Genomic DNA, 24,666 nt, shown 5'->3' on the forward strand with positions numbered 1-24,666 from the left:
ACTGGAGACATAATGTTTGGACAACCTCTTAAAGAGCCAGTGTTCACTTTAATATTATGCTACATTAAGAATTGGGTTGAGAGTTTTTTCAGTGAGATGATATACACAGTTTTGCTTTGGCTCAGTTCTTGATCATCCCCTCTAGCTCTGTGTATCTGTAGGTTTTACAATTAGCAGCTTAGAATACAAAGTACATATCCAACACAATGCTCTTCAACAGTGAAGAAAATACAGGCTCATGTGTTGCTTACAGGTATTAAAGCTGAATTGTGTTTGCATCATTTCCTCTCTGTAGATTCTAAAAAAATGTGTTTTTCTTAGTTCTGAGAATGGTACTGTTATCTCTATCTGTGCTGCTTTTCTAGTAATAAGTCATACCTGTTTTCTCTATTTTAGCTCTGAATTCTGTGTATGTATATGTAGTAATCTTCACTATCATATGATTTATAAATTACAGGGTCAAACTTAACCCTGGTGTGACTCCACCCTCTCAAGTTAGTAATTAACCCTTGCTCTGGGTTTCTCAATGCAGTCATTATCTTCTTCCTTTTGACTTCTAGGTTGTGAGCTCTTCTAGGCAGGTACTGTATTCATTCTGTGCCTTGTGTACAGCTAATTTCCACGTTGCTTTATGAATAAATACCAGTAATAGCTGTTTCCTCACAATATGTAACAGAACTAATTCCAGTGACTGCTTTGTTTTCTACATAAGAACTTAATAAACAAGCTCTTTGATCACTCTGTTGCTCCTACATGAACTTGCTGTAACACCTTTTACCAATATCCTAAGCTTGACACAGAGTTAAGCCATCTTTAGACAGAATTCTTTATTTCTAAATTCCAGACCATTGCTTTAGAGTTTGTTTTTTTATTATTATTCCTTGCACTGGATATTTCTTCACTACTGTAAAAATTGCAGGATGAAGCCTGGCCTGAATTCTGTCCCGAGTGACACCCATACAGCTCCTTTTAAATTACAGTCACTAAACAAAATAAGAATGAAATCTGGGGCAGAGGTAGTGAGAACAGAATTTACACATGTGTGTCCCTGAGGATAACCTGCAAAAGGAAATTATACTGAGTTTGCCTTTTTTACTTTTTCCATAATGGAGTAAAAAAAGCCTGAACTGGGAGGGTTTTGTTATGGTTTTTCTTTTTTTAACCCTACTTGCTTTTTATATTAATAAATCAGGTCCTGTTTAGCCTGAAAGTCTCCACCATGATAGAGAACTGTTGAAAGGGCAACATCACAAAATTTTGATAAACCAAAGTTGAGCAACTTGGAAAGCGTAGGATTTTTTGTCAGTAAGTTTTAAACTCCTGGTTTGTGCTATTTCCTCATGAACTCCAATGACCAGTGAATGGTTTGGATAAAGAAAGCCTTTGTTAAAGACCCACCTCCCCCACCTAGGGTTGCCAAATTTTCAGGATTGTCCAGGAGTCCTAGAATTAAAAATTGACCTGATGAAACTTCCAGGAATACATCCAACCAAAACTGGTAACCCCAAGGTGTGTGGTGCTCACAGAACATCACTGAGGTATCCACAGGGCCAGAACTTCCATTTAGGCGACCTAGGCGATCGCCTAGGGCGCCAGGATTGGGGGGGGGGCAGCATTTTGCCGCCCTCAGCAGCAATTCGGCGGCGGCGGGGGTCCTTCTGCGCTCGGGGTCTTCGGCGGTAATTCTGTGGTGGATCCTTCACTCGCTCTGGGACCCGCCGCCGAAGTGCCCCGAAGACCGGGAGCGCGGAAGGACCCCCACCTAGGGCGCCAAAAACCCTGGCGCCGCTCCTGGGTATCCAGGAATTAATCCCCCAGTAACCGGGGGGGACTCAGGCTGGACACTGCTGATACCTCAAACAGGAAACTTTCCCCCCGGCCTCACTGTGCCTGCCACGGAGACCCGAGGGCACCACCTGAACCAGGTACCTTTGACTCTGCTACTCCTGCCTAGGCACTGAACCGTGCCCCCTTGCCTAGGGCACAGGTGGAGCGTTCTGCATCCAGCCATGTCAGGGGAGGGGGAGCGCTCCGCTCTGCTCTCCTCTCCGCCGGCCTCTCTATGATACCCTGGATTCATGGTCTTGGGGACGGTTTCCTCATCCTGACGTCTGTGGTCTGAGCGGAGCACGCCCCACACTGTGTTTATAGCTGAGGAGGGAAACGCTCTGGCTCCCTGCATCTCTATGGTTCATGGAAGCGACGCTCTGCCCCCCCCTCCCCCCATAGTTCATTGCGCTGTGAATAGGTTCCCAGTGGGCGTTAGTTCCCTCAGAAGGAGTCCGGGGGGGGAGGGGGGAGCTCAGCGGAACCAACCAAGAGCGAGCGGCGCGGGGGGAGCGCGGCTGCCGGCGGGGCGGCCGGGGAGCGGAGACATGAGCACCAAGGAGGTGACCTGTAGGTGAGAGTGGGGGTGAGGCAGGGTCCCGGCATTGCCCTCGACCCCCGCCCCGCTCTCGCACCGGGCCGCCGGGATTCGCTCTCTGCCCCGCGGCTCTGGATGCGGGGCCCACTGAGCCTACGTGCCAGGAGTGCGGCGGGGCCGCAGCTAGAGCCGGCTCTGGAGCGGCCCGGGCTGGGGCCGCAGCGGCTGGAAATGGCGCCCAAGCGTTGCCGTTGGTCTGACTGGCCGCGCGGCGCCAGGCCCGGAGCCCCGGGACGGCCCGTCCCTGGCGAGTCGCGCTGCCCGGCGCGCGGGGCCGTACGGGGCTGCCTGGAAACGGCCGTTTGTCGGCCCGGGCCCCTCAGCCTTAGCCGAGCTGGGTGGACAAGCGGTCATCTCCTTGTAGTGCTAATTACTGCTACCGTTTAAAAAAAAACAAATGCAAAAAGGAAATATTTGGTTTCAGTGACCAAGAATCTATGTATTTCAGCTGCACCTATTTAAAAGTATTTAGTGATTTACCAACAGGACCTTTTATGAAGGTGTTAACCAGAAGCGTTGCATAATGTGATTAAAGTGGCTAATTTAAGTTTCCAGCTGGAGTTAGGATTATAGAGAACTGCTTTTCCCGATGTGTAATCCTTTATCTGGGATTTTTCTTACAATGGAGAACAAAGGGCAGGATTGAGAGAGAAATGCTCTTCAAAATCTTTCTCTAGAAAATAAGTGTTTGTCCTAGTTTACAGTATGTAACAGATCTCTGTGGCTGTAACCATTTATCCCTTCAGGTATTATATGCAAGGGGTGTGTCGTGAAGGAAGCAGGTGTTTGTTTTCACATGACTTAACTACAAGCAAACCCTCTACTGTCTGCAGATACTACCAGAAAGGACAGTGTGCCTATGGAGCTCGCTGCAGGTAAAAATTGCCACTCTTCTAGTATAGTGTATGTTCCCCACAACTAGAAAAGATGCAGATAATAGGTTTGTACACTCTAGGAAATAAAGGAACAGCAACAAAGATACATTGGATGCATTTACAAAAAAGAGTAAGATAATGAAAGGCTTGTAAAACCAATATGAAAGGCAAACATTGTACTCCTGATGGATAAATTGGGTACTCAGCAGTTTCCTGGTTTTGTATCATTGTGCTCTGCATGAACCTTAATGATCCTATGGCTTTTTGTCCTTGAGGTTTGTAGTGTTTTTTTTTTTTTTTTTTAAAGACAGCAAGTTCCTTTTAGTTAGGAGACCATGCCGTCTCATGTCTGTAGTGTTGAATACTATGGTGGCTTGGTCTTAATTTGGGTCCCTGACTGCTACTGTAATACAAATAATAAATTGTGGAGTTATGCCTAACTGTTGTTTGTTCAGATGCTGTGGGGGAAAAGGGGACCGAGTTAAGGTTGCTGTGGAACTTTTATGTTGAACTTCTTGATTTGTGTGATAGGAATTTTAATGTTTTTAATACGAAGTTTAGGCCTTAACCTCTTGTAAAATAGGGATAATCTGACCTCACCAGGCTGATTGCTTTGAGTTCCTTAAATAAGTGGTGATATAGAAATTAAAATATTGTCTTGTCAGATATCAGTACTGTTCATGCACCATTAATCAGTAGGAACCTTTCCAGCTTGATCCATCCTACATCTGACCACTTTGAATTTAGTTTAGATTTCTCAATTAGTATTAATGTTAGAAATTTTAGTGTGTTTTCTTTATAAAGTATTTTTATTAGTTTTTGTTCACTCATGTTGGTGTGGGTGTGCAGATACTATGGTGGACCCAAAGGGGAAGTGGGTAGGATTTAAGAGGTGTGCATCTTGTCCTGCCGTATTCCCCACTTTGGACGCCCATATGTGATGCAGGGGGGAAGGTCGACCACCTTCACAGCACTCGTTTTGCAGTACCTTCACCCCAATAGCTTGCAAAGAGCATCCGCTCCAAGCCTTACTGCTTCAGGATGCACTAGCAGATAAACCCTCCAGTTCTATAGCCACTGGCTCTATGAGTACTGAGAGGCCTGTGTCAGCTCTCAACTCTAAGGGAATAAAAAGTATATCCTGCTGAAAGTACTGTCCTTTGCTCCTGAAGTGAAGGCAAAACCTTAGATACTGAAGGATCCTAAGCTGTCAAATCCAAGTTCAAGACACAATGAAACCCTGTGGGTGTTGGCCTTTGTTAGCAGAGTCAGTGCTAGTGGGAGCACACTTTTGCATCTGCAGAAGAGTATGGCGCTAAATATGTCTCCTGTTAGCAGAGCCCAGCATCGTTCTGTGTATCGTTGGGAGACATCTCCGAGCAATGCAAAAACACTCTTGGAACCTAGGCTTAAGGTTTGGTTTACAGCAGGAAGAACCTTCCTTCAAGAGGAACGATTCTGAAAATTCAATCTCCTCTGTTCAGACCTTAAGAGAACTCCAGCCAGACAGTAATGCTGTTTCTCAGACTGATGGAACTCATGGCCTCAGCTATGTGTAACTCTTTGTGCTTGACTCGCAGTAAGAACTCTGCAGCATTGGCTAGCAAAGTACTATCTGCCAAGTTCAGACATCATGTTTTGTAATTGACCTTCCCAGAGTAAATGTTCCTGCCCTCTTATGGTGGACAAACAGAACAGTTAGTTATAATAAATCTAATTTAAATTTGATTACAAAAGTTCGGTTTAGAAAACTATAACTGATCACACAAGTCAGGGTCAGAAGGCTAGAAAGAGAGAGAGAGATGGCTTCTCACCACTCTGTGAAGCTTGAATCGATCCGAGTTCCCAGGTGGTAGTGGTAGCTGAGGGTCCGGAGTGCTGGAGACTGGCAGAGCCCCAGCATGACCAGTCAGGAGAAGATGAAGTCCCAATGGAACTGATGCAGATTTTGGATCCAGGCATCAGAGCACTTACTTGAGCATGGGTAGGTGTTTTTGTAGGGAAAGAACAATGGTTCAAGGGAGAACACTAGATTTGTTTGTGGGTAAACTGATGGCTCAAGGGAGTATACCAAAGTTATTCTGTTCAGGCTAGCCAATAGGAACAGATTATTCTTAGCTATAGGTGGTGGTCCTTCCAGGGAGCTCACAATGCAATCAGGCAGCTTCAGTATTTTGGATACCAATAAAGGATTTATTACTAGAATTGGTCTGATAACTACTGAGCTGGGTGTGTGCAAGTGTGTTCATTAACAGCTGGAGCAGAGATTTCCCCATCATACAGTGCTTTCCTGCATTTCTGGTCGCGCAGTTCTTGCCTTGGAATCTCTGTTCTCCATTCTGTATGCTAATGGAGATGCCTCCCTGTCCCATCTTTGATGCAGTTGAGGAGAGGGGAGTTTCCTTAATCCCGTCACCCTTGTCCAAAGGTTTTAGGTATGTGTTCCACTGCCTTTTCATTGTTTTTTGTAAGTCTTTCTTCTGATCGGCTTTGGTTCAAGCAGAGGCTGGCGTGGGGGTGTCTTTCGTGAGTCAAACTGGGTACTGCACCCTGGTTCCCCAAGAACACAGAACTGATATGAACATGCTGTTATCTATAGACTAAAATTCCCATTGATTTCAGTGGGAGCAGAGTTAGGCCAATGCTGTGTGCTTTTGAAAAATTCGTGTGTGTGTGTTTTTCTATGTATACACACATGCATACACCATATTTGTATGTGTGAATAAGAGCGCAGAGTGTTGCTGCTGCTGTCCATTAGCAAACAGGACCGATCACAAACTGGCAGTGCACACAATATTTTGATGTTACCACATCTGAATAAACATCAGCAAACGTTTTTTTGTAATGGAATAGTAGTATTAAATTGAACACACACGCTTTAAGAATATTGTCCTTTCAGCATTGTTTTGCAACTTTGGAGAAATCATTTTAAATCTACATTTTCAAAAGCGTCTGACATGGGGTTCCTCAGTCTTTCCATGCCCAATATGCAAGATGTATGACTTGATTTTCAAAGCTGCTGGGTAGCTAAAATCCAGCAGGTTGTCCAAAATGTAGGCCTTAACGTCTGTGTAAAATGGGAATCCCATCTCGCAAGGCTGTTATAAGGCTTAATGTTTGTAAAGTGCTTTGAGATCGTTGAAATGTTCTGTAGAAATCCATAGTAGTAGTATCATCATCCATGTTGTATCTGAACAGATCGTGATCCATAAGCTAATATATTGAATAAACAGGCTCATTAATGGAAATCAAGAGTTTGCCACATTATCTGTTAGCTTCCTGGAATAACAATGATTGTGCATTGAACTAGATCTTCGTTTTTGTGGCACTTTATTATGTTGTTTTCTCTTTTTAGATATGATCACACCAGACCATCTGGGTCTGGTGGTGCAGTGGGTACTGTGCCACCCAGCCGTTCTTCACCATCGTTCAACAGCCCTAACCCTCTGCCAGAGCATAACATGCCTGTAATCAAGAGCAAAACACATGAGCCCGGAAAACGCAAAAAAAGAACGTTAGTGCTTAGGGATAGAGGTGAGTAGGAGCAGTTAATGTCAGTCTCTTCACTGTTCCTGGCTTGATGACTTTTAGCAATAGTTCTGTTGCTTTCCATTCTTTGCTTTTCATCACTTTCATTTCAGTGATGGCTATAAAGGGTGTGTTTTGCATTTGTAACATGCATAGGGCATAATCCTACAAACATTGCATAGAATCACAGAATATCAGGGTTGGAAGGGACCTCAGGAGGTCTAGTCCAACCCCATGCTCAAAGCAGGACCAATTCCCAACTAAATCATCCCAGTCAGGGCTTTGTCAAGCATGACCGTAAAAACCTCTAAGGAAGGAGATTCCACCACCTCCCCAGGTAACCCATTCCAGTGTCTCACCACCCTCCTAATGAAAAAGCTTTTTCTAATATCAAACCTAAACCTCCCCCACTGCAACTTGAGACCATTACTCTTTGTTCTGTCATCTGCTACCACTGAGAACAGTCTGGATCCATCCTCTTTGGAACCCCCTTTCATGTAGTTGAAAGCAGCTATCAAATCCCCCCCTCATTCTTCTGCAGACTAAACAATCCCAGTTCCCTCAGCCTCTCCTCATAAGTCATGTGCTCCAGCCCCCTAACCATTTTTGTTGCCCTCCGCTGGACTCTTTCCAATTTTTCTACATCCTTCTTGTAATGGGGCTCAAAACTGGACACAGTACTCCAGATGAGGCCTCACCAATGTCTAATAGAGGGGAATGATAACGTCCGTCGATCTGCTGGCAGTACCCCTACTTATACAGCCCAAAATGCTGTTAGCCTTCTTCGCAACAAGGGCACGCTGTCAACTCATATCCAGCTTCTCATCCACTGTAACCCCTAGGTCCTTTTCTGCAGAACTGCTGCCTAGCCATTTGGTCCCTAGTTTGTAGCAGTGCATGGGATTCTTCCATCCTAAGTGCAGGACTCTGCACTTGTCCTTGTTGAACCTCATCAAATTTCTTTTGCCCCAATCCTCTAATTTGTATAAGTCCCTCTGTATCCTATCCCTACCCTCCAGCGTATCTACCACTCCTCCCAGTTTAGTGTCATCTGCAAACTTGCTGAGGGTGCAGTCCACGCCATCCTCCAGATCATTAATGCATGTTAGTAACTTTACTCATGTGAACAGTCAACTTTTGCCCCACACATTCCCCTGATGACCTTCCTATGCCCCTCAGGCACCAGCATTAAGGGAGCCTTTCCATTGCTGATGCCCCAGCACAGAGGGACTGAGCTCCAACTTGCCCCAGACCTCCTTTACTACACACACACCCAGCCTGGTCTCACCAACTCCCCTGCCCCACCTACCTCTCCCTCTGTGCATCCCCATTCACAATCCTCTGAGATTGCAGGGCTGAATCCTCCTCATCACAGCCCTGCAGAACCCCAGATTTCCTTTGCTGCCCAGTCTTCCTACCCAGGGTCTCTGTGCTAAGGTCACCTGGATGCTCAGGAAAGCTGGATAGCAGTGTCAGAGAACAGAAATAGTAACTAGACCGTAATCTGTTTTTCTTTTCATTGTAAACTGTTTTATTTCTGTATGAGGGGCATAGCTTTGTGTTTAAATTGAAGTGGACGGTGTCGGAGATGATGTGGGAATGAATGTGTGTGGGAAGTTGTTGGGGGTTTCTGATTGCTGATCTTGTATCTAGAGGAGCCTGACAATTGGGAAATTTCAGGTTCCCCTAGATAACAAAAGGCTCATTGGCAGGGGAAACCGATGACAGTATCAGAATTAAAACCCCTGATATCCCTCTGCCAAACTCCGCCTCCCAAAAAATAGAATATGCAGTTAGCCAATGGAGGGACCATGTGTTAATTGTGGGTGAATGAATTCAATCACTTAGAACATGTTTAAAGTTCTATTTCACGTTTTTTTAATTGCAAATCTGTGCAGTTTTAGCTTGGCTTCTATAATACTTTAAAATGAAAATGCATGATATGCTGTATCTGGTATCTTCAAGCTTTACAGTGGGTAGTTTAAGGCTGTAAAGCTGGATAATTTGGAGATGGAAGCTGCTAAATATGATATCAGCAGGTGAAAGGGTTTAACTTTTAACAAGGAAACTATCATTCAAGAGGTAGCAGCTGTTTTTATGCTCCTGTGGTCTTTCATGGTACATACTATGCTTTTTCTTTTTTAAGATTTATGTGGTTTGAGTGAAGAACAGGTGAGACACAGTGCCGTGAGTGACCCAGTGTGTTGTAGTGACAAAAATGATAATCTGGAAGTGAAGCCCCATTCATATTTAGAAGCTATTTGCAGTGGGCTCGAAGATGATTCAGTGGCTGGAAGTTCCTATGCTGATGGACAGCAGCTATGTCCCTATGCAGCAGCTGGTGAATGCCAGTTTGGTGACCGGTGTCTTTACCTCCATGGAGATGTGTGTGAAATCTGTGAATTGCAAGTACTTCATCCCTTTGACCCAGAGCAGAGGAAGGCTCATGAGAAGGTAAAGATTAACGTAAATTAAACTTGGGTCTAAAACATGCTATAAATATGCTTGTTCTAAAGCCCACAAACACTTGTGTGTTACTGGCTAACTTTAGTGCTTTAAAGAGCATTTGTGTATATACTTATTTAATTTAGATCTAAAATAATTAAGAGACCTATTGAAGGCTCTAGACACCCGAACATGTCGTTCATACAACAAAATACCAGCTGCATTAAAATAATCATCCAACAGGAATTCAGCCAGCCATCTATAGACACTCCTTTTCACCTTTTTCATCATTCTGGGAAGAATCCTCTTGGCTCTCTCCAAAAACCCTCTCAAACAGATGGCTTTTGCAGCATGCCTAAAGGGTCACCAGGTTCTCTAAACTCTACTTGTACTCCTTCTTCCAGACCACACTGACCTGAGACAACCAACTCATTTCACATAGTCCGCCGTGATGCAGTCAGATGGTAACTTCCAGTCACCGCTGATATTCGCTGTAATTTGAGGTCAGGAAAGTTGCTGCATCCCACTGCTACTCTCCTGAGCCATCCAATCCAAATTTGAAGTGAACTGAGCCTAAAATCCTATCCAGTTATATTGAGCTCTCTGTAACCTTTGTCATCCAAATCTATTAATCAGAGGCAAGTCAGCTGCTCATAGTACAGTTGGTTCTCTTGCACATACTGTAGCTTCATTAGTAAAAGCTGTTCTTTCTTTTAAAAAAAAAAAAATCACTGTGGCCTTTTGGTTTTATAATTGTATTCTCCATCAACTAGCAGCGGGCATTTTTGCTGTGCCAAGTTTAAATACAGTTGTATTATAGGTAGAGCTGGTAGCACTGCATATAGCTAAGAATGCTTAACACTTTTCATTATAAGCCCCTGTTTTCAGCAGCTTTTAACTTTGCCAAACTGTAACTGTTTGGCTGAAATTTTCCATATTGGGTATCTCCCTCAAGCTTAGTTTTTTAGGAAAATTTCAGCAAAAACGATTCAGCTGTTTCAGAGAATGAAATCGGGAAAATATATTAAAAATTCTTACAGCTGTTTTGCTGAGACTCTCTCTAGGGGCTCCGTGCTTTGAGCAAGGGCTTGGAATTTGGCAGGGAGATTACCTTTCTTAAGGATGTGGTTTTGTTGTTCCTGGGGGGCGTGGGGGAAGGGTAAATTTGTTCAAGTTATAAGTCTTTGGAAAAAAAAAATCTCATGTTGCACACGCTCAGTAAGGAATTGTTAGTTAGGCAGCTGAATTCTTCAAATAAGATTCCTTCTATATTGAGTATGCTCCGGGGTGGGGGTGGGAGCAGTCATTTGCCCATCAATTACTGTGTGCTTCTGTGGCATGGGGCACTGGAAATGAGAGCCAAAGACAAACACTTATCTCCTCAATGTTCCCTCTACTGGCATTGAGGCAGCATAGTGCGGGAAAAGCGTGATTAGAATCAGAGTTGACAAGAGCTGGATCTGGGCCAGGGAGATGGAGGGAGTAGATTAGTACTGGCAGCTGGTGGGAGACAAGAATTGGCTGGGTAAGGGGGTTGGGACTGGAATGAGGAGCCAGAGTGGGGAGACTGAAAAAAGAAGCCTGTGGATGGACAGGAGAGTTCAGGTTTCAGGGGGCAGAAGGGTTTGTAACCACCAGAATACAGTTCCCTTCAGAATCTGGAATGGAACCTGAGATTCCTGAGTCTCAATATTCCTCTGTCGTCAACAAATACCTGTAAAACCCACTGGCAAAGCGTCCCTCATCTCCCTTTAGTGCTGGCTCACATAAAGGATGACAGCCCTACTGCTATTATCATTTATTCTGTTACTCAAATGGCTGAGGTCTGTGCAATGGTTCCAGCCTGGCTGATGGCCTATGGGGCGGGGGTCAATATGATGCCACATGTTGGAATTTCTATAATTTTTTTTTTTTTTAATCAAATCACCTAGGAAATTGCATCGAAAAAATTAACAGAATGTTACGGTTGTAAAGACAAGCATTCAATTTACAAAATGCCTGGGAAAAGTAATACCACCTTGCTTCACAGGAATATTTATGAGAATAAATCAATGTTTGTGAAGCACTCAGATATCATAGTGATGAACACTATAGAAAACACCGTGGAAAAAATGAATAATTCTGTATTCAGAAGAGGTTTAAATAGTCTGCAGTAAATAAGGCCTGGGGCCACACAGTGAACAAGCATAAAATAATATTGAAAGCTGCTCATTTAGTAAGCACCATAATTCTGTGCATTGAGTAAGGCCTGTGTCCTGTGGGAAAAAACAGATTGTGATCATGTAATTAAAGGCTGTATCCTAATGCATACTCAAGGGGTGTGAATTAAGGTTGCACAGCAATCTAAATTCTGGTGTGTTTTAACTTTTGTGGGCTGGAATTTGCAACCTTAGTGCTCTTTTAATGTATTTTTGGGGATGTTTTATAAAACAAAAGGCATGAGCTACCTTCTTTAGAGTTAGATGTACTAGTACTATGTTTTTTTTCTTTATACATGCCTTTCATAGATATTTGTTTGTGTTTTACAAGGTAGAAGCATTGTGCAAATATGGCAGAGACCCAAAGTAACTCTTTGCTTCTTTCCTTTCTGTTTTATGACCTAGATGTGCATGGCAGCATTTGAACATGAGATGGAGAAGGCCTTTGCCTTTCAGGCAAGTCAGGACAAAGTATGCAGTATCTGCATGGAAGTGGTGTATGAGAAACCATCGGCTTCGGAGAGAAGGTTCGGAATCCTTTCCAACTGCAATCACACCTACTGTTTGTCCTGCATCCGGCAGTGGAGGTGTGCCAAACAGTTTGAGAATCTAATCATAAAGTAAGTGTATGTTAACTCTGTGCAAGAGCTCAACCAGTTGGACTTGCATCCACCCAGATCACACTGTCTATTATAGTTTGTGTCATTCAAGTGTTCTCTTCTATAGCACTGTCGAGTCAAAAAGTATCTCTTTCATATCAAACTATGTTCACAAAGAGAAATTCTATGGGCCTAAAATGCTAATGTGTCCAATACTGAGATTGTCATGAAAATCCTGACTCCACATGCCAAGGAGGTAGAGTATCTTAGGCCTGGTATACACTACCACGGTAAGTGGACCTAAATTACGCTACTCCAGCTTTGTGAATAACATAACTGGAGTTGACGGGAGACGCTCTCCCATTGACTTATCTTACTCTTCTCGTTCTGGTGGAATACTGGAGTCAACCGGACAGGGCTCTGCCGTCCATTTAGCAGGTCTTCACCAGAACCACTAAATCAACCCCCGCAGCATCGATCACAGCAGCCTTGATCTCCGGTAAATGTAGACATGGCCTTAGTTAAGAATTGAAAACTGTTGTAGCCTTGTTTGTACACATTGTTACTGGATTGCGCATAAATGCTAGCTATTGTCATGCTCACTCTGAATGTTCATTTGGATATTCCATTGATCATGCATTTATTATTATCTGGCCAATGCCTTTGTTGTATCTGCTGTTTTAGCTCCTATATAAATGCATTAAAGCTTGATTCTCTTTAGAACAGAAATACAGGAAATTTTAAGAATCCAACTGATATCACAAAAGAGGAAATTTGCCTTTTTCCCCGGAACTCCTTAGAAAGCTACAGATGTTTCAGGGAAAACTTTTTGAAAAATATTTTAGCCTTCACAATGAGTTTGCTACAGTGAAATCCAGCATACTGGAAGCTGCTTGTAGTAATGCTCCCAATGGGCATTCACCGAGAAGCTTGGTCTGTGACAAGAAATGAGGCTGTTGCTGCCAAATGGTTTTTACAGTAGTCCCCCTGAGCCAATATTGGCAAATGTTTTCAACATTTTTTAGAAAGTACCGTATATATTTGATCATAAGCTGGTTCGTTTATAAGCCGACTCTCCCCCCTCCCCCGATGGATAAGTAAAAATGGAAAAATTTTATAAGCTGACCTTATAATTCAGGGATCAGCAAACTTCGGCTCTCAGGCCATCAGGATAAGCCACTGGGGGGGGCTGAGATAGGTTGCCTCTGTGCAAACCTCAGTCGTTTGAGGTAAACAAACTAAGTAAACAAAATGTCCCAGTGGGACAGCTGCTTACCCTGGTGGGCTGGGACAGCAACTGGTGGGGAAATTTTTGGAGGGGGGAGAAGCTGGGAGTCAAGGGAGTAACCTCTGTGACCACCCCCCACATGACCCCACCCCATTCCTTCCCACCTTATCTGGGGAGGGCGTCTCTGACCTGGCTGCAGCCTGCTCCGGCGGGCCAGACCAGGTGGCACAGCTGCAGCTGCTTTGGAGGCTGGGGGGAGAGCAGCGTGGCCAGAAGCGGAGAGACTCTGGCCCTGCCTCTTCCCTTCTGTGTCTGCTGGCTGTACTGCCTCTCCTTGCTCCCTCTGTTGGGCTGTGTCGCACCTCTCCCTCTCTATACCTGTTCATAAGCTGACCCTCTTATCTGGTGCTCCCATTTTTTACTAAAAAAAATTTGGCTTATGAATGAGTATATACGGTAGATCCGAAACTCTTAAACCACTTGTGTCCTCATCAGCCTTCTGAAAAGATATTTGGAAAAGGGAATGAAATCTTAAAAGAAGTTCTGGCTGAAAGACTGGATGGTTCATTGGGCTGATAATGGGACATAAAAGCCTTTTGCCAGCCTGTTGGTAGACACTAGAAATTATCTGATGGCTGTTGGGTGTTCCCTGTGAAATCACTTGGGTTCTTGATCTGGTTCTAATGAGAGTGTCCATCTCACAAGACCACTAGTTAAACTGGCCTGCTTATTGCAATCGTAGTAGACAGGTCAAGTATCGATCTTCTCCTTTGCCTTATTTGGCTGCTGTAGTTCTACAGAACAAGGATTGAGGTACCTGAATTGTGTCTAATGTGAGCTTAGATCTCAAGGAAAAAATCATTGTCTACACTGATCAGGAAAAGCATGCTAACTATTCAAACATTGATTTAACTGTAGTTTCGACCAAATCTGATTGGGTTGAATTGGTTTACTTCAGTTGAAACTTTAATTATAAAAACTTGTAAGTACAGTATACACCAGGGATGGGCAAACTACAGCCCATGTCCAGCCCGTCAGACCTTTTAATCCTGCTCCATGCATGCCATGGCTTCATGCAGCTCCTGGAAGCAGCAGCATGTTCTTCCTCCCCCTCCTACACGGGGAAAAAAGTTTGCCCACCCCTGGTATACACTGTAATCAGCTATGATACACTTTGATGCTTCAACATGAAAGATCCAATTCCCCTTTCTCCACTTGCTGTTTGTGGCTAGTTGTTGAGAAATATCAAGGTGTATGTACATTTATTTTCTTTTCATTACCCATTTAAGATCCTGCCCGCAGTGCCGAGTGACATCAGAATTTGTAATTCCTAGTGTATACTGGGTAGAAGACCAGAACAAGAAAAATAAGCTGATTGAGGCATTTAAGCAGGGAATGGGGTAAGTTCACTAGCCATAATTATTTTTTGTTTTTCTTAAATAAACTGAAAAGGTTGTAGATCAAGGTATTCAGTAGCCTCTTTTTAAAACGTTTTCTTTAATACCATACAAAACATACCTTTTGGAATGTAATGTGTGTGTACACACAATGTATTCATATCCAGTGACTTCAGTGGTAGTTGAAGGAACTGGTATCCAACTCTGGTCTTCCCCTGAATAACATGAATTTAATTTTCATTTCAGCTAGGCTAATGGCCTCTGAAAATATCCATCATGATTAAATTAGAAATTCCCCAAGCTCCAGGTGGAATGTTAGTAATTCTACTTTTCAAAATTAGCTGAGGGTATTTTCGTTCACTTCCTAAAACTACAATTAGTAATGTCTGCTGACTTTTATTACTCAGCTATAACTACCTGGATTATCATACTCTTGTATCGTTGAGGGGGAAAAATCAAAGTTGTCACTAAACAGACTTTTATGATCCTTGTTTCTTTTTCTCCATTTTCTTATCTGTAAAACTTCACCGGTTTGAGGGATTTGTTGTTGTTGTAATGCCATCTTGAACAATTAGACTTGACTGGTGGTCAGAACACTGGAGGTATGCAGTAAAGGATGGTGCTATATCAACCTAGCAAAACTCTGCTTGCTCACTTGTCTGGGATAAATGAGTTACTTTACCCTCTCATCAAAAAAAGAATCATTGCTACTTTCATTATCATTGATTGCCATTAAATAAAGGGTGAGGAAATGCATCTTTGCATTGGGCTAGTAAATTTTCGACCCATTTTGGAATGCTAAAGGCTGAGTGATGATATACTACCTGAAGTGCATTCATCCCCTGGAGACACACTGTTTATGGTGCTTGTTCTGGAATGTTCCATAAAAAACCTGGGTGTTTACTTGGCATTGTCAACAAGTGTGTGACATACATTTCCAGAGCACCCATCGTGTTAGTACCTGGATGCTCCTTGTTCAATTTGCCTAGCATGGGGGAGCATCACCTTTCACAAGGAAGGCAGCTTAGAGAAGGGGTGGTGATGGCACTTGTTTAAGGGTTGCTTGCGTTCTTTCAGGAAAATATTAACTATCTCTGTTAGTAGTAGCCCAGGAGATCCCTTCTTCTAGCTTTGATATAACAAGAGGGCAGATGTCCAGGTTAGAAGTGGTAGTGTTGGGTTGATCTCATGAGTCTTGTTTTTATAGAAGACATGTCTTTGCTCATAGGGTGGTCTCCTGATTTTGGATGGTGTTTCACTGTAGATGTAGGCAGAGTTAAGCTATTAGGGTGACACTAACAGTGCCTTTTTATTCATTTAATTTAAACACTTTAAAAAGTGTAAGTTAAATTTAGAATTTTCTGTCTTCTCAATTTGTTTAAAATATGCTGTTTATTTTTTTTCCTGCAGTTCTGGAGGCTTAACTTTAAGATCAGCCCTAACTTAATTTTGTCTGGGAATTTCATTAGGTTTTTCAGTAGGTTTTGCCAGATTCCTGTGATACCCTATCTACTCTGCATTTAATAAATGCATGGGTTTTCATCAGGACATCTATAATGCCATAAATCTGGATCATAATAGGACCGACTTTCTAAGATATGCCTGATGCAGCAGTTGTGATGCCAACCTGGGAATGCCATGTTCACTGGTCCGTAACTCTTCAGGATCAGAAGTTCTGCCTGAATCCATGAGGTTCTTGTGCCAGTAAAGAGACCACAAGAATGTCTTGAAATTCATCTAATTCAAAAAATCCAGCCATCATGGACCCTGAAAGAATCAAAGGCTAACTAGTGCTTGCCACAGCCAACAGGTGAAAACAAATTTAGTTTTTTATTTGATTTTTAGATAACCATTAGCTTTTCTTAAAAGGAAAACTTCAAGAAGTACCAACACCTAATTTAAAAAAAAACTACACCGTTCCAAACCATATTTTTGATTTGCCTCCATAAAATTCTGTCCTGATTATAAAATAACATGTGCAACTTAATGATAGTAGCTTCAATATTAAGCATGGAACGAGAAAAGTCTCTCCATAAACAAATACTGGACTATTACTTCTTTGAAATGCTTTAATATATTTTTTTTTCTATTTCACCACTTTTGTCGTTCATTTGCCATTTGTCTTTTTTTGAGCCTGGACAAACATGAAACTACGGGATATCATTTCCTGACTTTCACTAGTATAATCTGTAATATTTGGGTTGCAAGTGTTACAGATCTGAGTTTTGGTTTTGCAGAATCTAAATTTTGGACCTAGTTGTGTAAGTGTAAACTTTTAAAAGCTATTTCATGTTAAAGGTACAAATAGTGAGTGACAGGCAAGACAGTGACATGGCATGTATTTATTACTTAAGTAAAACTTCATACCTGTTTCTGTTCATTACTTCCAGCAGGGGTTTCTGTAGAAAGTTGAGCATACAACTTGATGATGATGCAATACAAGTGGAAAAGTAAGATTGGTAGATCATATTTGATTTAGATGTTAGTCTGTCATGGAGTCTTTTGCAGAGCTGATCATGTAAAAAGTAGCCTATTTTAAATATTTTTTCTCTATCTTGTTTTTTTGTAAGAAGACATTGCCCATATGACAGACATGAGTTTTCCATTTTAATATTAATAACTGCATAAATATCAGTGGCATTATGATCAGAATCCAAAGTATGGTATGGTGATTTAAGTACTAGAATAGTTTTTAACCACACTTTCTGTACAAAATCACCTTTAGGCTAAGACTAGTGGGAGAAATTTCAACCTAAACAGTGAATTTTTCAGTTAGTAAGGACTATGCCTTGTAGTAAGTGTTTGCCGAATTGGGCCTTAAGGTTTTAACTAACTAGCTTTCTATTAGAAGACCCAGTGTAAAATTTTCAAAAGCAGCTTAGGAGTTTGTCTCATTAAAAGTAAATAGGACTTAAACAACTTTGCAAATTTTATCCCAATTCTAGGTAATTCTTAATTTCTGGGCTTTCAAATGTGTGAACACTACAGTGTTTGGTAGAAATTGCATCAAGACACTACCCTAAAAAAGAAAAGTAAGAACAGATCTTGGAAGACTTAATCCAAGGTTGAAGAAGTGTAGTGCCTGGCAGTATCAATATATGATTAAGGCTTTTTAACACACGGTTAGATGGGTACTTTTCTCAGACAATTGGAAGTTTATGCTGTAAATAACTTCAATATCAGTTTTCTCTAGATTAGCAACGAGGTTTTGAATTTCACCATGTCCTCTTTTTCAAGGAATTAACTCTACCTCTATATTATCTGTAAATCAAACATATCTTTTTAAAAGTTTTTTTTGCTTAAACATTATCAGTTTACACAGGTAAACTTTACTGATGTATTTTACATTATTAAAACCTAAGTTATTTATACTGAATATATCCATTTCTTAGCCAAGGAACTCAGCTGGCAATAGATAAGCTCCAAAAGATTCATTCTTCATTAAAAGTTGTCTAGTTTAAAAAAAAAACCACCAAACAAAAAACCAAACAGTTGTAGAACAAAAGAAAGCAGCAAGTCCTGGAAAATGAACAGCAGGAAGTAAAGACCAGTTATTTTCTACTGTAAAGCCAAATACACTAGGTATGTTTATTACCTCTGCTTGTTTTTGTTTTGTAATCCTGACAACAGCTTGTTTAAATATAGTATCACTGAGCTTGCTTGTTCAGCTGGTCCTCATCCATTATATTTACAGTTAGATCATAAAGAATTGAGTTACACCATAACTGAATATTTGTTTTGTAAAACTGCTAAATTATTTTCTCTCACGGTTTTCCTTTTCTGATTTCCTTCAATAGAATGCTTGTTTGTGAAGAGCAGGATCTTCAACAAAGTACTCAGTTGACTCCAATTTAAAACCATTGCAGATTATATGTCAAAAGAGCCTGCTCCTCATTAAATTGTTCAGCTGGCTCCACCTGAATCAACTGAGCAATAGAGCTGATGAAAATTTTTCTGACAAGTTTTATTTATTTTTTTATATTTCTTAATTTAAGCTACTTTTTGCTTTAAAAAATGTGTGGGAGAGGGAGGACACTTGATGATGGTGGCTTTTCAACCAGTTCTACTGTTCAACTGATTCAGGTGTAGAGCTCCTCAGTGTGCTGAAGTCTAATACAATCCTTGCTCATCATAAAAGGAGTTTGTGCTTTGTTTATTGATCCATCTTTGAAAAACAAACACACAAATTAGTACATGAACAGTGCACTTTATATTACATGTATGAAGTAACCTTAACAAAACCTATAAAGCAGGGAAATGAATAGTTAAGGCTAACAATATGTACTCGTTATACCACCCCCAACCTTTTAGGTAGTTTCACAAAACTGTCCAGAAGGGACAATAAGAAGGGTGGGTTGAAAGTGGGAATGGGGATGCTGGAAGATTGACATCAGTGGTGGGGCAGAATTAATGTTGTGGTTTTGCTAGTGGTGAAGTTTGTCTCTCGGTGTTGGAGAGAGGGCATGTATTTTTGGTTGTCATAACTTTTGTCTCCTTGGATTTTAGATTTATTATACAGTAGATCAACTGTGATTGATACATTAATATGTTTAAGTTTTTGAAGTAGGCAGGTGATGTATTTTCTTTGCTCATCATCATTATAGAAAAGCAAGCCCTGAAGCATGGTATTGAAAATGGTTGGTGGATGTCTGTTCAGTAACTTGCATTGTCTGTCATTTCCACTGATGTCAAGTATCAGAGGGGTAGCCGTGTTAGTCTGGATCTGTAAAAACAGCAGAGAGTCCTGTGGCACCTTATAGACTAACAGACGTATTGGAGCATGAGCTTTCGTGGGTGAATACCTACTTCGTCAGGTGCATCACCCACGAAAGCTCATGCTCCAATACGTCTGTTAGTCTATAAGGTGCCACAGGACTCTTTGCTGCATTTCCACTGATGTTGATCGTCAGAAACCAAAACTAAATTAAGAAAAGAACTGTGCAGTGAGATGTTTCTAAACTTGCATTCCTACTAATTTAGGAGAATATTTTTTCTATCTGTGCCCTGAAGGTTTGAGGGAATGTTCCCTTAAGTACTTTCATGCTCTGAAGAACACAGCCTGCACTCTTGCACAATGCTTGTGGTGGTGTTATCAAAAAATGTGATTCCCTGGAGCAGTGTGGAATGGTGATCTTCATTCAAATCTGAGAGGAAGCAACAAATTAAAACTGGGGAGAGCTATTCCCTTGGCTTTTCTCTCTAACTCTAAAATATTAAAAGAAATCTGTTTGTCTAACTGGAAATCTGAAATTGTCTTTGGAGAAAAGCCCCTCTCCTTTATAAGGCCACCTACATGTGTGAATGCAAGTAAACGTGAGACAAATATAGTCAAACACTCTAATACTAGTTCATGAAGGCTAATACATTTGTTTGTCTATGAACTAACAGTGAATCAATGGTTTGTTAAAAATCATTATCTAGTATTCAGTTAAATGTTACACTAAAAAAATATCAGCTGTAAGGTTCTGTGACCTTCACTGTAGAACTTTGTTTGCTCCAGAGAATGCCAAGTTTTTGTTGTTTACAGCAGAGCTTTGGAGCGGCGCCAGAGCAGTGGAGCTGGAGTACAGCTCCAAAGGCCTGGTTTACATACATAGAGAGAAAATACACACAATGTAACACACCCTGCCAGGATGTGGTGTTCTGTCCCATGTAGTGGCACCAAGACCACCTTAAAGAGAGAAAAAATGAGTCTGCTCTACAGCCTTAGCTAAGAGCCAGTTGGCTTTTAGCTCATGCTGTAGAGGCTCATGCACTAAGCTCCAGAGGTCCCTGGTTCAATCCTGCCTCCTGACAACCAGGTCCTGTTGGTGTTACATGTACACTCCATCAGGGTCTGGAACATGCAGCTGCTGACTAATAACTAACAACCAGCTCAGTACTTTTTGGCTTGCTTTGTGTAGTTTTACTGTAGGGTGTATTGCTTATTTGTGTGGAAAAGTGAAAGGTGACACTTCCCCCAAACATTTCTTGGGTTGTACAAGTACAAAGGGGAAAAACAATTTGGCAATAATCTGTCTGACCTATGATTGTATATAGCCATTGGTGTTTGAAAAAACACAAATTTAATTGCTGCATAAAGGAGAAATGCATGTTTGAAGTAAAATTTGCACTTGCTTTCATTCATTTTTACTTAATGTAAGTCTGTAGGGAAATATGTTCCTGTTACTGATTTATAAATGACATAACTTTTAGTTAAAATCATTAGACTTGAAGTACATAAAAGGACATGTAGTTCTTCAGATATCCTTTATAATTTGGCTAAAGTACATTAGATAATAAACTGATGAGAGCCACTTTTTGTCTTAATCTGTTACTGGGCAATGTAATCTTTTATACAGCAAAGCAGGTATCTTAAGTGACAAACACAGATGAAGGATTATTCTGGCTGCAATGTTAAAGTGCATGTTTTATCTGTTAGTTTAGGAACTGAATCAGTCTCACCAGAAAAGTTAAGTGCCTCTTCCCCCCATATGTATAAATTATAATACTCAGCTGTTGTTTTCAGCAGGCAAATCCTTTTGTTTTCATTTAATTCATTCATTCATGCCCGTCACCCCAACTGGGGTATGGGCCGCCAACCACAGATCTCCATAGTCTTCTATCCTGGGCCATTCGCTCTAGCTGGTTCCAGGTTAATACTGAAGGTTAAATTGTGTTTTGGTTTCCTTTCTTTCCCCCCCCCCCCCCCCCAAGGTACTCACTGAATGTGATAACTACTAAGGTTTCTATCATTGTAGTTTTGAAGGAGTAAACTTGACTTCCCCTGAGCTTTCTCCTTCAGCTGTTGCTGTGGTCATTGCAGTGTCATGACTTGGCTTCACCTCCTAGAACAAGAGGTGTTGTGTTTTTTTTTTTGCTTGCTTTATGATAAAGATTAGAGTATTTAAATGTAGGTCAGCAGGGACTGATATCGGTACAGAGTATCTTTTAAAAAATCCTTTCAGATACTGCATTGACTGTAGTGTCTGGTTCTGGAAGTATTGAGCTGATCCTGCTTGACTAGGAGAAGTCATCTGATACAGGGCCTTCTTGAGGAGGTGATAATAGCCCTGGAAAAGCTTCTCAGTTCATTCTCCTGTCTCCAAGAAGCAGCTTTCATTTTTACCATCATCTAATGGAACTAGTTACTCTTTCAGGAAAAAGGCCTGCAAATACTTTGAACAAGGAAAGGGAACCTGCCCATTTGGAGGAAAATGCCTTTACCTTCATGCTTACCCTGATGGGACACGAGCTGAACCTGAGAAACCACGAAAACAGCTCAGCTCAGAGGGGACTGTGCGGGTAAGCAGACATTTAACCATTCATTTACTTGAAAGCCCCACTTGAATATAAGCTGCCCTTTTATAGAAGGGCATGATTTCTCTCTAGGCTGAGGCAAATTTTGGAAAAGAACTTTGCTCTAAAAGGTGTTTTTAGAGCAAAGATTTTCAAAATTAACTGACTTGAATTTTGGGTGCCCAACTTGACACTGATTGTGAATTTGCTTGAAAATTGGAATGAATTTTTTACATTTTAACATTTTTCAAGACCTCTATGGGAGAACACTCTGTCCCATAGTACTCAAAACGTCATCTTTTTGCAAATTCCTGATCATGTAGCTGTTGCCCACATATCCCATTGTCTTTGATGGGAGTTACACATGGGGAAATATTGTAGGATCAGCGCCCTCATTTATGCTGCAAAAATATGCTTAAATTCATCTGTGTTAACTCCTCCAGCACATAAGAGCTATTTGTAAGGAGAAGTTAAGACCAGCTCAGTGGGCCATGACTCAGTGCTATTATCCTTGCATGGCTGTATCTCCAAAGAATTGTAGAAAATGTTCTGAGGGGACAGTCTGGGCTTACTGTCTAAGCTTGTGCTTTACGATAGTGGGCCTGTTTAACAAACTTCAGCTGTGCCTGCATATAGCCCTTCTAGATCACAGCTCCAGCTCCAACTTGACAGTGGTAGAAATTGTCCTGATTGTCAAAATTTGACATTGTATGTCAGAAAACATTGCTGGTGTTACACCTCCCCTGCCCAAGCTGTTGGTGTTTTTGCTCACATACAAAGCAGGCTTCACCATGAGCACTAGTTAATGGTAATAGTAAAAAGCTATGCCTAAATTTAAAAAAAGGGTTGGGGAAGTGTTTGAGTATATCTTCCCCTGTCAAGTTTGATTATCAACATCAGAAAAAAAGGGGAAGTAAAAATGCTTTTCATTTCACCTATATTCTTGTTTTAATACACTAAAGTAGATAGTTTTGACCTGAGTGCTTTGGGAAAAGCTGTACACTGGTATAAGTGCAGACATCTAATGCAGTCTCCAAAATAAGAAAAATGAGGTAAATATTATTGTTTTTACAGTTCTTCAATTCTGTTCGGCTCTGGGATTTTATTGAAGACAGAGAAAGTAGGACTATACCCAATGCTGAAGATGAAGTGACTGAGCTTGGAGAACTTTTCATGCACCTCTCAGGAGCAGATCAAGAGTCTGCTACTCAATAAAGGGAACTAAGGAACAAATGTTGTTTTCTTCTGTACTAAATCCAGCTGTTTACTTAAAGGAGGTTTTAGTTTTTACAGCAAGCAGTACAAAGTAATATGGCTTACTGGTCAGGTCCTTGTAGAACTTTTATATAATCTGTATACAAACAATACAGAAGGATATTAAATAAAAGAAACTAACAGGTGTATGGGGAAAGGGAGCTTTGGGGGTGATTTTGTACATACCTCTTCAAAAAAGTTTGGCAACTGGCTGTTTTTAATGCCTAGTTCTTTAATATTCTGGGCCTTACACAGCGAACACTTAGAAGACATTATCTCTCTCTTTCACAAAACAGGAGTGGGTCCAGGAAGCTGTACTCCCACCCACCTTGTCTTTCTGAAAGTAAAAGGCTGCATGGTGAAATACACCAGTAGTTTGACTTTTAATCTATGAAAAGCAAGTAGTATAGCTAGAACAGATAAAACCTAGTTACAAGTGAATCTATAATCCCATTGTAAAAGTACATCACAGTAGGAAGACAGACTTGTACCTTGCTGAGTTTTTCAGACTAATTTGCCCAAGACATTGTTGCCCTAGTCCTAAAAACTTAACTCGAGGGGCTTGGTTTGACAGCTAATCCAAGAGAAAGCACTTCAACCAGCCTTGTTCCCACCACCATTTCTTGCAGCAAGTACATCCATGGACTGATTCACACAAACAAGTTGAGCTGACAGAATTGCAGTACATGGTTGCAGGTGTGGCTATACCTGCTTTGTAGTAGAAATCCTGCATTTTGCACAATATCCAATTTGGACAGCAAACTGTACTAATTGAATAAAGAACCATAGCAATAAATTAGGCAAAATAAAATAAAGATTACCCTCTTTATTCTGACATTGATTCAATGCAAGTAGTGAAGTGAAAAGAGTGTTTGAATATATGTAGCAATATTGCAGTTTTCAAACTGAAGATATATGCAAGAATGATCAACATTTTGATTAGTCATATTTTACTGACTCTAGAATGAATTAGCAGCAAAGAGTCCTGTGGCACCTTATAGACAAACAGACATATTGGAGCATGAGCTTTCGTGGGTGAATACTCATTTTGTCAGATGCATCCGACTCTTTGCTGCTTTTACAGATCTAGACTAACACGGCTACCCCCCTGATACTAGAATGAATTAGACTGCTCTATAATCCACTAGAACATGTTGCCTAAGCCACCACAATTGCCATGATCAGTGGCAATTTAACTATGTACTGGATTTCAATTACAAAAACAAACTAAATTTCTCTTAAAATTAAATACAGTAACTTATTCCAGAAGCAATTTACATACATCCCTTTGTCAGACTTGAGATGAAAGTTACACATCTTACAATGTCTCCAAGAAACTAGATGCTAAAGAGGTCACTATAATGGTCTGAATAACCTCTGCATGGTTGCAATGGATCCCTTAAGCCCCTACTACTGCATTTATTACCCGAGCCTTCTCA

At 41.2% G+C, this 24,666-nt stretch overlaps 1 protein-coding gene across 3 annotated transcripts; it reads left to right on the forward strand.

Annotated features, from left to right (window-relative positions):
• The first annotated feature begins 1,900 nt into the window (after nucleotides 1–1,900).
• On the forward strand, nucleotides 1,901–23,664 carry MKRN2 (makorin ring finger protein 2). Of its 3 annotated transcripts, none has more exons than XM_039546331.1 (8): nucleotides 1,901–1,925; nucleotides 3,172–3,300; nucleotides 6,656–6,834; nucleotides 8,975–9,282; nucleotides 11,877–12,091; nucleotides 14,588–14,698; nucleotides 21,835–21,979; nucleotides 23,048–23,664. In XM_039546331.1, the coding sequence occupies exons 2-8, from the start codon at nucleotides 3,179–3,181 to the stop codon at nucleotides 23,186–23,188; spliced, it is 1,221 nt and encodes a 406-aa protein (XP_039402265.1). In that variant the 5' UTR covers nucleotides 1,901–1,925; nucleotides 3,172–3,178; the 3' UTR covers nucleotides 23,189–23,664. The 3 variants fall into 3 exon arrangements, with proteins under 3 accessions (XP_039402265.1, XP_039402264.1, XP_039402266.1); XM_039546330.1 differs by lacking the exon at nucleotides 1,901–1,925 and adding an exon at nucleotides 2,217–2,401; XM_039546332.1 differs by lacking the exon at nucleotides 1,901–1,925 and adding an exon at nucleotides 2,219–2,397.
• The last annotated feature ends 1,002 nt before the right edge of the window (nucleotides 23,665–24,666 follow it).

The sequence above is a fragment of the Mauremys reevesii genome, linkage group 7 (assembly GCF_016161935.1).
Source record: "Mauremys reevesii isolate NIE-2019 linkage group 7, ASM1616193v1, whole genome shotgun sequence".
Taxonomy (NCBI): Eukaryota; Metazoa; Chordata; order Testudines; family Geoemydidae; genus Mauremys; species Mauremys reevesii.

Excerpts from the sequence above, each read along its gene's own strand:
- MKRN2 (XM_039546330.1), top strand. The coding sequence starts at position 2,376 with ATGAGCACCAAGGAGGTGACCTGTAG. Across the intron at positions 2,402-3,171 it reads ACCAAGGAGGTGACCTGTAG|GTATTATATGCAAGGGGTGT; the intron begins GTGAGAGTGGGG and ends TTATCCCTTCAG. Across the intron at positions 3,301-6,655 it reads GCCTATGGAGCTCGCTGCAG|ATATGATCACACCAGACCAT; the intron begins GTAAAAATTGCC and ends TTCTCTTTTTAG.